At 44.6% G+C, this 13,865-nt stretch overlaps 2 protein-coding genes across 3 annotated transcripts in view; one reads left to right on the plus strand and one right to left on the minus strand.

The window, feature by feature from the left end:
- The first annotated feature begins 1,502 nt into the window (after window positions 1–1,502).
- On the plus strand, window positions 1,503–3,839 carry POP5 (POP5 homolog, ribonuclease P/MRP subunit). Its single transcript, XM_067700568.1, has 5 exons — window positions 1,503–1,644; window positions 1,712–1,854; window positions 2,890–3,039; window positions 3,221–3,304; window positions 3,417–3,839. The coding sequence occupies exons 1-5, from the start codon at window positions 1,625–1,627 to the stop codon at window positions 3,530–3,532; spliced, it is 513 nt and encodes a 170-aa protein (XP_067556669.1). The 5' UTR covers window positions 1,503–1,624; the 3' UTR covers window positions 3,533–3,839.
- Window positions 3,840–5,722: 1,883 nt separating this feature from the next.
- The window catches only part of RNF10 (ring finger protein 10), a 31,143-nt gene continuing 23,000 nt past the window's right edge, over window positions 5,723–13,865 (minus strand). Inside the window, exons 11-17 of one of the 2 annotated variants that reach the window (XM_067700566.1) lie at window positions 13,672–13,789; window positions 13,332–13,433; window positions 12,164–12,319; window positions 9,293–9,393; window positions 6,867–6,924; window positions 6,611–6,769; window positions 5,723–6,011 (exon numbers count right to left, since the gene is read on the minus strand). In XM_067700566.1, coding sequence (XP_067556667.1) covers window positions 5,935–6,011; window positions 6,611–6,769; window positions 6,867–6,924; window positions 9,293–9,393; window positions 12,164–12,319; window positions 13,332–13,433; window positions 13,672–13,789 — 771 coding nt within the window. In that variant the 3' untranslated portion in view covers window positions 5,723–5,934. The remainder of the gene's footprint in view (window positions 6,012–6,610; window positions 6,770–6,866; window positions 6,925–9,292; window positions 9,394–12,163; window positions 12,320–13,331; window positions 13,434–13,671; window positions 13,790–13,865) is intronic. The other variant, XM_067700567.1, reaches the window with a different exon arrangement.

Below are 13,865 nucleotides of genomic sequence, written 5' to 3' on the forward strand. Positions count from 1 at the left end.
ATGGCTGGGAGAGGGCACAGGAACCTTCCTGGGTGCTGGAAATGCTCTCTTAATGTGGGCAATGGTTGCAAAAGTCTATACGTATGTAAAAATTCAGTGAGTTGTACACTTAATATGCGCTTTATGTATGTTATGCCACACTAAGACAATTTTTAAAAAAGATATTCAAGGGGAAAAAAAGAAGAGTACTAAACAGTATGATCCTATATATATATATTTTTTGTCTGCTTTGGGTCTTGTTGCTGCGCGTGGGCTTTCTCTAGTTGCGGCGAGCGGGGGGCTACTCTTCCTTGCGGTGCACAGGCTTCTTATTGTGGTGGCTTCTCTTGTTGTGGAGCACGGACTCTAGGCACGCGGGCTTCAGTAGTTTTGGCACGCAGACTCAGTACTTGTGGCACACAGTCTCAGTAGTTGTGGCACACGGGCTTAGTTGCTCCACGGCATGTGGGATCTTCCCGGACAAGGGCTCGAACCCGTGTACCCTGCATTGGCAGGCGGGTTCTTAACCACTACGCCACCAGGGAAGTCCAGTATGATCCTATTCTTAAAAAGAAAATAAAAGGAAAAATATAATTTAACATACGGCAGAAGTTCTCATCTCATACTTTTTTTTTGTCTCAGGACCCCTTTTCACTCATTAAATTATTGAGGATCCCAAAGAGCTTTTGTTTTGTGGGATATATTGATATTTACCATGTCTGTTAAAACTGAGAAGTGTTTAAAACACAATACACAATTCTCTTAGCCATCAGAGCAATAATGTCAGCACTGTTATGTGGCCTCTGGAAAACTTCACTGTCCACTCTGAGACAGTGAAACAAATAACATCTTAGTATTATTATGAAAGTAATTTGATCTTGGGAACTTCCTGAAAGAGTCTCAGAAAACCCAGGGCTTCCTGGACCTCACTGGAGAACTGCTGGCACAGGGGGAAAATGAAGGAAGAAAACCCACTACATTATAAATTATTCTCTCTCGGTGCTGGGATTATAATTTATTTTTATTTGCTTCTTTGTGCATTTCTGTTCCACACAGAAAATATAAAGACCACGGATGGTTTTTGCAAACAAAAAACAAGACAATACACCCGACTCCATAAGGTTGTTGAAAGGCCTAAGCAGTAATAACATATTTGGCTGTATGGGGAAATTAAACCGAGCTCTAATCTGAAAATAAGGGTCTGATTTCCCCTTTGTCAATCCCTGGCCTGTGAGTGCAAAGTGTTGCCTTCAAAAGTTCCACCGTCCATCTTGGGGAGAAAATATAAGTGCACACACGACTGTGTTGCAAGCTAATAGAAGGTAAACGTCCTGGAGGTTCCGAATGCCGCGGCTGCGTCCTACACAGCGGTGGAAACTCCAGCGTGGGGCGTAACCACCCATCACAGCACAAGGTGTTCAATCTTGGAATCCAGCTCCCAAACAACTCAAATCAGCGAATATCTGAGCAGGCCGCCTGCGCTCCTCAGAGGGAGGAGGAGCTCGAAGGAGACCGACACGGGGCTCCGCCTACATTCTAGCTCCGCCTCTCCCTCTGAGTGGCTGCCAGGACAACTTCCCATTGGCCGCCGACCAGAAAGCAGACATCCGGTTTGCGGATCCGCCTGCTGGAGGCGGAGGCCGCAATGGTGCGGTTCAAGCACAGGTAAGCAGACCCTTGCCCGGTCCCCAGCGGCCTGGCCCCGCGCTCACCGCCCTCTCGCCCGCCTTAGGTACCTGCTCTGTGAAGTGGTGTCTGACGACCCCCGCTGCCGCCTGAGTCTGGAGGACCGAGTGCTGGGCGGCCTGATACGGGACACGATTGCCCGCGTGCACGGGACTTTCGGCGCGGCCGCCTGCTCCATCGGCTTCGCGGGTGCGAGGGTGCTGGGGAACCGGGGGCTGGCGGGACGTGGAGGGGGCAGTGGCCAGAGGAGGGAGAAAGAAGGGGCACAAGCGACCCCAGCAACTGCCAAGCCCTGTGCACAGTCCTATGTAAGATATAATCCTTTAGGACTTTGCTGGAGGCCTAATGGTTAAGCCTCCTCGCTTCCAATGCAGGGGGCACGAGTTCGATCCCAGGAGGGGGAACTAAGATCCCACATGAAGGGGGTGGGGGTGGGGCAAAATAAATTTTAAAAATATATCGTCCTTTTTAGGAATCTCGGATCCGAGCCCAAAGTCTGCGTGAGTCCAGAGTTAGGCGGAGAGCTAAGAGCAGTAAGCAGTGAGACTTTGGGCAAGAACCCCCTGTACCTATTTGACATATGTATTGTTTAACAGGATGGTGAAAATTAAATGAGGGAAGCCGTGTATGGTTCTAAGTTACTTGACTGGTTACGTTGACATCACATGGAAAAAACATTGTCAAAATTAACCCTGAAAAGGGCCTGTGAAGTACAGAATGTGTGTAGGTAAATGTAGAAGGCCCTTTCAACAGGCACTCTATGTAAACTCATTCTCTTACCATCTACTCAAAATTGAATCCAGTATAAGGAATGCACGTAGGCACAACTCTCCTACATCAGGTGAGACCCAGCAGCTGCTACAAGAACCTGCATAGACCAGTTGCAGAGCAACTTGCTTTTCAGCCAAGGGTTTTCTGAGGAAGATGGATCTATACGCTCCCCACCCATTCATTAACTAGTCAGTCGATTAGAAGACCGTTTTAAATTCTGAATTCACCAATTCTGAGTGGTGTGCGAGGCACTGGATGTTGTTTCTCTCCCTTCTGTAAATGAAGGTCTGTCCTTATTTTTTTTTCTTCAGAAATCAATTCTTGCTTACTGATGCATCCCAGCTGCCACTGCCTTGAAGGATCTCTAGCGCATAGGCTCTGAATTACCCCAAGATGTTTAACCCATTCCCGAGAATCCAGTTTCCCCAAATGATTTTTTTTTTCCTGCTGTAGTGCGATACCTCAATGCCTATACTGGAATAGTGCTACTTCGATGCAGGAAGGAATTCTACCGGCTTGTGTGGTCAGCTCTTCCCTTTATCACATACTTGGAGAACAAAGGACACCATTACCCGTGTTTTCTCAACACCTTACACGTGGGAGGTATGGGTGCATGTGATATGTCTCATTTCCAATAGGTAACAAGTTCAGTGTTCAGTCTTCAGTGGTGGGTGGGTCTTCCTGCTCTCCTGCCAAGAGCAAGATACTTTTTCCTAGCTCTGCAAGACTCTTGAGGCAAACACTTTTCACAAGCTGTTGACCACAAAGCTCTTTCATGTGCCAGGTACAATCAGAACATGTCAGAAGTTCCTGATTCAGTACAACAGGAGACAGCTGTTGATCCTGTTGCAGAACTGCACTGATGAAGGTAAGGCACGCTAGCCCTGTGCCCACTGAGCAAGTGACTGGCCTCCTCCTCCAGCTGAATGAAAGGCCACTCCCAAAGACATCTTTAATCACCCGTACTGTACTTTCTTCAGGAGAACGAGAGGCTATCCAGAAGTCTGTCACAAGAAGCTGTTTACTAGAGGAGTCGTCGGCTGGGGAGGAGCTTTCAGACAGTGGTGGTGAGGAGGCTGCTGAGTCGATGGAGTGAACCTCTACAGACTGCCCTGTGCCCCAGCCTCAGGGCCCACTTGTTGGGACAGGACATTCTGGGAGGCAGCAGCATCTTCTGTACTTCTCAAACAGGATGACTGCTGACCAGAGGCCAAGTGACCAGCTCAAAATGGACTTATTTGCTTAAAACTAATCGAAGTCACCTTTACCCAGCATTGCCTGGTTAAGTGGTTCTGGAGGTTGTGAAGCCCCTGGAGTTATAGACATCTTTGTATCTAACTGCCTGGCTGAGAGCAGGTTTAATAAATGTATTTGGCTTCTGTAGTATTTAGTGCGCATGTGAAGTTCATGCTTGGCCTAGTCTCTTTCACCCCTCCACCCTCGGCTGGAAAACTGGCTCCCCATGTGGTACTAGATGCACAGCCTCCCACTTGAAACCTTGTACCCCTGCCCCTAGGATGGGCCCTAAGTAATCCAGGTCATTCAGAGTAGCAGTTTTAGTGAGACACAGCAACTAAACTGGCACAGATCTATAGCTGGTCTCAGTACTGACCCACAGGACCTTAAGAATTCCAGATTCCTTGCCAATACTTAACTAGGTAACCTGACAAAAAATACAGTTCTTGCAGTTTTGAGTGGGGAAAAAACCTGGTCTCACCTGACCTCATTATTACAAAGTCAAGCAGCAGCTGCCAACTTCTGGTAGTTTTCCGCAGTTCCACCCTTCCCCATTGCCTTTTACCTGCCTGGTACCTGAAGGCAGGTGAGACAGTGCACTCACAGGAATTAGGAAGAAGAGACTATGATCAGTTTTGATCTGCTACCTATGAAAGACATTTCTAGGACCTATTTTCTCCTTAATGAAATGGACATCACTCAAAGTCCCTTAAATATTTAACAAAGATTTGTGATTTTTTGCTTCACATGCCCCTTCATCCACCCAGAAGAGTTCCTGACCCAGGATCTCTTCCTTTTAAGAATGGGAGGTTAGAGTTAAACCCAGCTCAAGAACCCTTTAGGCCTGACCTAAAGGCATTACTCGAATTGCTCAAGCTCATAGTAGCTATTCATCTATTAAGAAGTATAGGTCTTCCCTGGTGGCACAGTGGTTGAGAGTCCGCCTGCCGATGCAGGGAACACGGGTTCGTGCCCCAGTCCAGGAAGATCCCACATGCCGTGGAGCGGCTGGGCCCGTGGGCCATGGCCGCTGAGCCTGCGCGTCCGGAGCCTGTGCTCCACAACTGGAGAGGCCACAACAGTGAGAGGCCCACGTACCACAAAAAAAAAAAAAAAAGTATATGTCTAGCGACTTCCCTGGTGGTGCAAGGGGTAAGCCTCAGTGCTCCCAATACAGGGGGCCCAGGTTTGATCCCTGGTCAGGGAACTAGATCCCACATGCATGTTGCAACTAAGAGTTCACATGCCACAACTAAGGAGCCCGCCAGCCACAACTAAGACCCAGTGCAACCAAACAGATAAATACTAAAAAAAAAATAAAAAAAGCTGCCCTGAAATCATCTTAAAGAAACCAGAATGCTCACAATGCTTGTGGAGGTGATTTATTCCAACTATTGGCCTTCATCGTCTATTACACCTAGAGGTTACTTTATTAAGCAGCAAAATAGTTCACATCAGCCAACTTCAGCTGAAACCAAGGCATAAGACTGCTCTAGGCAACAGGGAGGCAGTGGGCAAGCCCACCGCTTTTAAACCTGTCCTGCTCTTCCTCCGGGTGTGCCAGGCTCCTCTGTTCCTGTAACTCAGGCCACTGTCACTTGAAACAAGCTTGATCCAAAGGTTGCCAAGTCCCCAAGCTTCCTTCGTCAATGACAGTTACAGCTTTCCTTGCCAAACAGAAGCCACGTTCAAGAGGCAAAACCCTCCATCACACATGCCAGTGCAACCTGGGTCTGACACCACAGCGTGGTTATTTGTCAGAAGAAAAACTGCAATTTAAGCTGGGTGTCCTAAATCCATATTATTCCCATCCCTCTGTTTCTTAAAGATAACAAGAGGAGAACTGAACAGATAGAAAAGATTCAACTATTAGGTGTGCTGAAAGCATGGTGCCCTGACACAAGATGTCACAGCAGAGCAATGCTGTAACACTAACACTGATGTGGGCTGCTCCAAGGGACTCAAACTTAGTTCAGGTTGAGAAAAACTAACTACACATGGGTCAAAAAGACTAACCTGGCAACAAACTAAAAACCGTGGCAGGAAGAGATCTCTTGTGAGTGTCAATACTTTATTTTGGTGTGAAGACAGGAAGCTGGAAAATACACTGTATTTAAAATTTTCTTGGTTCCCCCTCACATTGTGGAAACCCCCTCCCCCCAGAGCTAATCTGTTCAAACTCAAATACTTAAAAATTACAGCAGCAAAACAAAAGCGCAGAAAAAAGAAAACCAGATGGAGAAGGTAGCCAGGCCAGTAGTGTCACTTGGTGTGGACGACTGAGGTGCTGAACAGGAGCTTCTGTTTCTGTTTTTTTCTTTTCTTTCCTCCTTTCTCTTCTAAACAGAAAACAGAAACAGCTTAGCTTAGAATGCCATCGCCTTGCCCCTGGCCAGTTTTCATTAATGATAGTCGCAGGCAGCTAGGAGTGCAGGCTCTGGAATTAGACCTGGATTCAAATACCAGTCCTTGCACACTCTGGTGTTTGTCTTCAGGTACATCACTTACGTCCCCAGCCCAGCTCCTCGTCTGTAATGTGAATTATACCCATTTAATATGGTATTGGGAGAATAAAATTAGCACAACGCCAGGCACACAGGAAGCACGCATAAATACCAGTGTTGTTCTTATCTAGTTCATGAACACCACAGAGCGGGGGTGTGCTTCAAGCCTGACCTTCTTCATCTATTAGCCACCCTCCACCACTGTGTCTTAGAAGGTTAAAAAAAAAAAAAGTCCTCAGAATTTCACACCAAGGCCTCAAAAGAACTAATCTGGGGTGCAAAAAGGTGCTAACGTACCAAATGGAATGTTAGTTGACACTAGAATGTGAGCCCTGAGGCTCAGAGGGAAAAATGCAACTGATTAGTGATGTCTGCCACTGGATCCAGGAGGGAATGACAGCCCTGAGCTGAGCACCCCACTTCTGTGCCTTTACCAGAGAGGGGATCTGAAGTAGCTGGCGTGTCCAGTTTCATGAAGGCTGCTTCAATAGCTTGGCTGAAGGAATTCTGGAAACTGGGCACAGGAACACGGTCTGAGTTATCACTCTCCCCATCGCTGTCCACAGGGGCAGGAGGACCTAAGCTGTTTTCACCTAAAAAACACCAGTGTTAAAATTGTAGAAACAACACTAGAGCCTTTTACCTTCTGAAAGGGGCCAAATTTCCCCTTTACCAGAGGGCTGTTCTCACCTTTCTTTGGAGCAGTTTTGGGCCACACATCTGCTTTTGCTTTTCCAATTCTCAGCATCTGCCAAAGTGGGAAAGGGGAGGAAAGAATTTAAGTAACTGACGCCATTTCTTCTCCAGACTCCTACCTTGACACCGACTGGTACGGGAGACAAAGAACCAACTACCCCTCTGGGAAAAAGATTTTCTAGATACTTCTCTCCTTAACACTGTTTTGGTCATGTCCTCTATATCCTGACCAATGGAACTGGCAATGAAACTCACAAGGTGGGAAACCAGTTGTTCCTTAGCAAACAGGTAAAGCATATTGCAAAGAAGGCACAAGAGATTCATACTCAGATTCTGAAGCTGGGAATTCTGACTGTGTCATTGCCTGCTTCTGACAAATTTTCCTACTCTTCTGGAGACTCCTAAAAACATCAACCTCTTAGAATAAGGAGTGTACAGGACCTTCCAATTTTAAAACAAACCACCTGGCTATCAAACCTCAGTTACTTAAGGCCACAAAAATCAATTTAACTTTATCTCGAAACTGCTCCCACAGCCCTCGTTACCTTGTGGTCTTTGCTTTTCCAATAGTTCCTTAACTATTAACTTTTAGATCCAGCCATAAACCATATTCCTGCAAGTACAGTAAAATCAGAACAACAATTCCTCTTGCCCCTGAGTGAGGAAATTTTTCATCCCACTTGGCCAAGACCAGCTTTGTAAGTGCTGAGGGCCACTATGCATCCCAGCTGCCACACATACCATGCCACTCAAAGCAGGGTGAATTTTACCAAAAGACAACCCCAAGAAGATACAAGTAGGAATGCCTGTCCTAAATGTTTACCAAAGTGGGGCTTGCATGTTGTGCAAGATGAGTTCAACTGGCAGATGCTGATTTCACTGATAAACTTCATCATGTGCCACACTTTGATGATCTGCTCCCTTGGTCCCTGGGAGTCTGGGGTCCAATAGTACGACATCTGAATCATCTTACTCTTCCAAGGTCATTAAAATATATCACCTATATTTTAATCTTGACAAAAATGTTTAAATGTTTAACCTGAGTCCACTCATAAAGAAACAATCAGAAAAATCTCAACTATAGGATAATCTATAGAACAACTGGTCTGGATGCTTCAAAAATATCCATGTCACAGGTAAAAAACAAAAAAACAGAAGCCAGAGGAACCGTTATGGATCAAAGGACACTAAAGAGACTTGAAAACCTAAATGCAATGAATAGTCTTTGATTAAATCTGACTGAAAACAATACAGGACACTGAAACAAATGGGAAAATAAAAATATGTGGCATCTTAGATAGTATTAAATCAGCTGTCTTTGATGTGATAATGGTAATTGTAGTTATACAGGAGAATGTCATTTTGGGGGCATGTATCTCCCAAGTATTTAGTTGTCAAGTGTCATTCATGAGGTCTGTAACTTACTTTCAACATAGCAAAAAAAAAAAAAGAGAGAAAAAAGCAAGCAAATATAGCAAAATAGTAACAACTGGTAAATCTGGGTGAAAGGTATGAATGTTAATTATACTATTCTTTCAACTATAAAGTTGAAAAAAGCAATGGCAGTAAAACCTAGCTAAAAAAACAACTTAGGCATTGACCTAACTCCTAGGAGCCACTTGCTTATAACCTCTGAAACCTAGCAGTTCATTCTCAGGATTGCTCTCAATTATTTCATCCTCCTTGACTTCAAAGACTCTCCTCACCAAAGTTCAATTCCTGCTTATTCCTCAGCACAAACTGTCGTTTGTACGTGAGAAATACCCAGATCAACTAACTGCTCTAAAGAACTGTTAAGCTAACGATTCCAAACTAGCCCCAAAGAAGTGAACACTAACCTCCTACAAGGCTGCTTGTCAAGCTGTCTGTCCATCTTCCTCAGTTATCTGAATACAGGAATGCTGAGTGTTTCGCTTGTTTTAAAGATTAATACTGATCTGACATCAAATCTCACTAGCCTAGTGTTGCCTCCAACCCAACTCCTCAAGAAAGCTGATTTGGCTACTTACAGGATAATCAAGACAACTTTCCCTTTCCCAAAGTGAAGAAGAATGGTTTATTGTATGTAACAGATACCACTGAATCAGAGGTCCTAGAACCAGGGACCAGTTAAAATTGACTAACATATCCCCAGCCCCTAGAACAGTGCTCAGTATAAAAGTATATCTATTGATGTGTTAAATAATTAAAACTCCTGATTCTTCCTCAACTACTCTTAGCCACTTTCCTTGGTAAGTCTATGGTAATATCTGAGACTAACTCCATGACCTTCCATCTTTAAAAAGCCTTCCATGGTTATTACAGTCAGTGCAACATTAGCCCGTAAGTCTCCCCATCTCCAACAGAGGGATTTCCAGAAAGAACAAGCATCAGAGTTCATGTTAAATACCCTTGGGCTGCTTCACAAGCAACAGGTTTACCTGGGCAAAGGAAGGGAAGGGAGAGTCTTCTTCCAGACTCCCAACGCAGAATGAAGAACTGCCCTGACTGGCCGTGGGTGACAGAGGGGTCAGCAGGAAGTCTGAAAGGGAACCAGAGACCTGATTATACAAGTCAAGTTCCAAAAAGTTAGTGTCCTGTTAATAAGAAAGAAGAAACAAACCCAGAATCGGGTCTGGATAATTACCAACCCTGCCTCAGAAAGCTAACTGTGATCCACTTTCAACTCTGCCATATGCTTATAAAACCAAGAACATGGCCTATTGTTCACAGGAGTGATCAGCATAGATAGAGAAAAGTTTAATGGTTACAATAACACTAGAAGGCATAGCAAAATCTATTCCCACAGTAAGAAAAATCCTCTCCACATCAGCCGGTTCTCAAGGCCTAGGTATCGGACTGTCAGAGAATGGTTTTATATGGATGAAAAAGCTCCAAGAAAAGATATAAAATATAATCATGTCAGCCTTTATGTTCCCGCCAAAAGAAGTCTATGACCTGGGAATATTCCGTTAGAATCCAAAACACATACAGCAGCAAAATCCAGCAAGATGCAAGCTTTTCCCTGATACTCCCTAGGGAAATTAGTCTTTTCCATCCTTTCTGACCTAGGGTTGAACATTTCCCACAGATCAGTCTACCCACTGCCCTGATCACTGCTGGGAGGGAGAGGCCTATTCACTCTCCCAGCAGCAGACCCTGCCACAGTCAGCCAGGGCTCTGTGGTACTTTTATTCCTAGGACCATCCAACTGCTCTTGCCTGAATACATTAAAGCCCAAATAACTTCAGAAAAGCTAGTATGTGAAAACGCAATCTTTTTATCACAGATGATGTAGTCAGTGTTTTGCCATGTTCCTTTAGTAGCTTTAGTAGTTCCTTTAGTAGCTCTCTTCTCATTATGAAGAGCATAAGTGTTGTGCAGCCCTCAAGACCCAGATTCTAGTCCCAGTCCCTGCCTTGGTCTCAGGTTCCTAAATCTGCCAAGTGATGGGCATATGATCACAAGAGTCACCAAGAGTTTTAAATATTCTGATCTTGGACTTTTCATTGAAAATGCCTGACAAAAATAAATTTTAAGTATCAGAAACTATCTGCCAGGAGGATGAAGATCAGAAAAGACAGCTCTCTGAAATTATAGTAACTCCTTTTAACTGTTTAATTTCATGACACATTAACACATTCTATATATAAGGAAAAACATTTTTAAAAGGCTGAAGGCCTATACCCTGAGAAAACCATAATTCAAAGAGAGTCATGTACTACAATGTTCACTGCAGCACTATTTACAATAGCCAGGACATGGAAGCAACCTAAGTGTCCATCGACAGATGAATGATAAAGATGTGGCACATATATACAATGCAATATTACTCAGCCATAAAAAGAAACGAAATTGAGTTATTTGTAGTGAGGTGGATGGACCTAGAGTCTGTCATACAGAGTGAAGTCAGTCAGAAAAACAAATACCGTATGCTAACACATACATATGGAATCTAAATAATAAAATGGTTCTGATGAACCTAGGGGCAGGACAGAAATAAAGCCGCAGATGTAGAGAATGGACTTGAGGACACGGGGAGGGGGAAGGGTAAGCTGGGACAAAGTGAGAGAGTGGCATGGACACATATACACTACCAAATGTAAAACAGCTAGTGGGGGGGCTTCCCTGGTGGCGCAGTGGTTGAGAATCTGCCTGCCAATGCAGGGGACACGGGTTCGAACCCTGGTCTGGGAAGATCCCACATGCCGCAGAGCAACTAGGCCCGTGAGCCACAACTACTGAGCCTGCGCGTCTGGAGCCTGTGCTCCACAACAAGAGAGGCCGCGATAGTGAGAGGCCCCTGCACCGCAATGAAGAGTGGCCCCCGCTCGCCGCAACTAGAGAAAGCCCTCGCACAGAAACGAAGACCCAACACAGCCAAAAATAATAAATTAATTAATTTAAAAAAACAAACAAAAAAAAACAGCTAGTGGGAAGCAGCTGCATAGCACAGGAGATCAGCTCGGTGCTTTGTGACCAACTAGAGGGGTGAGATAGGGAGGGTAGGAGGGAGATGCAAGAGGGAGGGGATATGGGGATATACGTATGCATATAGCTGATTCACTTTGTTATATAGCAGAGACTAACACAACATTGTAAAGCAATTATACGCAAATAAAGATGCTAAAAAAAAAAAAAAAAAAAGGCTGAAGCCCTCTCAATCTTGACCTCACTCCTTAGAGTGGAACACTGTTACCGGTCTGCAACACAATCATCCCAGTATTTTTCTATACATTTAGACATATAAACCCATACTGAAATGCTTTGTTTTGTGTGGCTTTTTTAACCCAAAAATGGTGTCATGTTTTGTCTTGTTCTACAACTTCCTTTTATCTTAAAGGTCTATCCATTAGTTCAGGAAGAGAGCTATTTCCTTTTTCAGTAGGTGTAAAGAATTTCATAGTAAAAATGCTGTAATTTAGCCATTTCCCTACCAGTATACTTTAGGCTGTTTTCTCTCCCTATCATAAATAAGACAACATAAATAAAGATGTTCACACAAACAGGGGGAGTATCTTTAAGGTAGAAACTAGAAATAAAACAGCTGGGTTGTGGAGAAGAATCTAGGTTTAACCTGCTATATGAGCTGCCTGAGGTTTTTAGAAGCTAAGTCGGTACAGCCAATGGAAAAGTGAATCAAATAGTAGCAATTTGATGGATCTCAGGAATCTATTAACTACCCAAGTAAGGTTAGTCCCGTAAAGACCCCCACCATGCCGAGATCACAGTTGTAAATTCAGACACTAGGGCTTTGCTTAAGGTCTGTGGCTGGTGGTCAACTTGATTCTTTAAATCCCAACTCTATTTACCTGCTTGGGAACCTGGACTTCTGCTAAGAGAAGAAAGGGAGAGAGCCCCATGGCCCTCGGTGCTGGTAGGACCCAAAGCAGAATCAGAGGAGCAGGTATAGGAATTGAAGGCAGGAAACTGCTGTAGATTCTCTAAGGGAATGTGGACTTCTGGGTCTGCAAAGCAAAGACGAGAATGGTAGGCCCATGTACAGAATCCCTCAAATCTTTTCCAACAGTTGTGGACAGTCAATATGAATCCCCCAGGGATCTGAATGATGGAGACAGAGCTTTAAAACCCAAATTTATAGTAACTGTCACTTTATAATATGCCTTTGTTTTAGTATAAAAGCCTTGCTCTAACTCTTCTTGGTTGAAGCTAGGTGATAAACCTGGGGGTTAATTATAATATTCTGTATACTTGTGTTTGAATATTTCCATAATAAAAAATTAAAACAAAAAAGCCTTTGTTCCTGAAACATCACTTTTCTCAACTATTCAGGACTTGTGCTTTAAACAGCTACACAACACTGGTATGCCAGCTATACACTTATCCCAGTTGAAGAAGTAAAATTTATGTTTACCATACCACATGGAGTCAAAATAGTTAAGTCCTTTCCCTAGCCAAGGACTCAATTCCTTGTTTTCAGGAGGTTAACTAGACCCTCATGTCACACAGTCCTTGGTTCAGTGAAGCTTATGTTTAAGAACCAGATCAAAAGATTCTACTTACTGGTATTAAGGAGCTCAAATCTAACTTCCTGCACGTATTTCCTAGTTTGTCAATAGGTCTCTACTATTTCAAACTCTCCTGGTAGACTTGCTATGTATAGATGTCTCCAGAGTCAAAGGTGAGGCCAACAATGTATCCAGAGAGCACAGGGCCAGTTATCCCCAACATGCAGCAGATCTCCAATTCCCTTCCCCCGCCCACCCAGGGTTTTTTCACCCACTATGCCAAGGATGAACTTACTATGTGCTATGCACTTTGACCAACATCAACTCGTTAATTCTCATGTAAGCCTACAAGTAAGGAGGTACTCTCACAACTCACATTTAAGAGCTGAAGAAAGCAAGTGGCAGACCTGACATACGACCTAAACAGTCTGGCCCCTGGGCCCAGGCACGGGATCTCTGTACAGTGATGCACAGTTGTGCTCATCACTGAGATGAGAGTTCTTGAACTTACACTTGCCCTGCTTCTTGTTCTCCTCCATCTCAATCCGGCGCTCTCGGCGACGTTCCTCCCGGGCCTTCTTCTGGCGCTGCCGCTTCCTCTTCTCAATATCATCTGCGGGTTGGTGAGGTTGTGAGGAGACAAATGCAGGACAACCTGGCCATTAACTCCTCCCACTTGGCTAGTAGTTAAGGGCACACGAGTGGGCCCAGCTGGATTGGATGAACAGATGGAGCGTATCAGGAGGTTCTGAGACTCATGACAAAAGCTCCTTACTTCCTCTTGTGGGTTTCTAGTCACAAGAATCCCTAAACTCCACTAAAAAGGGAAGCAAAGTAGGGGGCATTCTCACCTGAGAATATCTCTAGGGTTTCCTTAGAGACCAGAGGAGGCTGCAGAGCCAGTTCACAGATGCTGAACTCGCAGGTGAGCGGCAAGTGAGAGAGGTATCTATGACGCTGTCGCACATCCTACAAGGGAAAAGGGACCGATGCTCAACTAAGACCAGGCCTAACTCTAAGAGCAGAGGTTCCCACCCCAGGTATC

Source organism: Pseudorca crassidens, chromosome 12 (genome assembly GCF_039906515.1).
Source record: "Pseudorca crassidens isolate mPseCra1 chromosome 12, mPseCra1.hap1, whole genome shotgun sequence".
Classification (NCBI taxonomy): Eukaryota; Metazoa; Chordata; class Mammalia; order Artiodactyla; family Delphinidae; genus Pseudorca; species Pseudorca crassidens.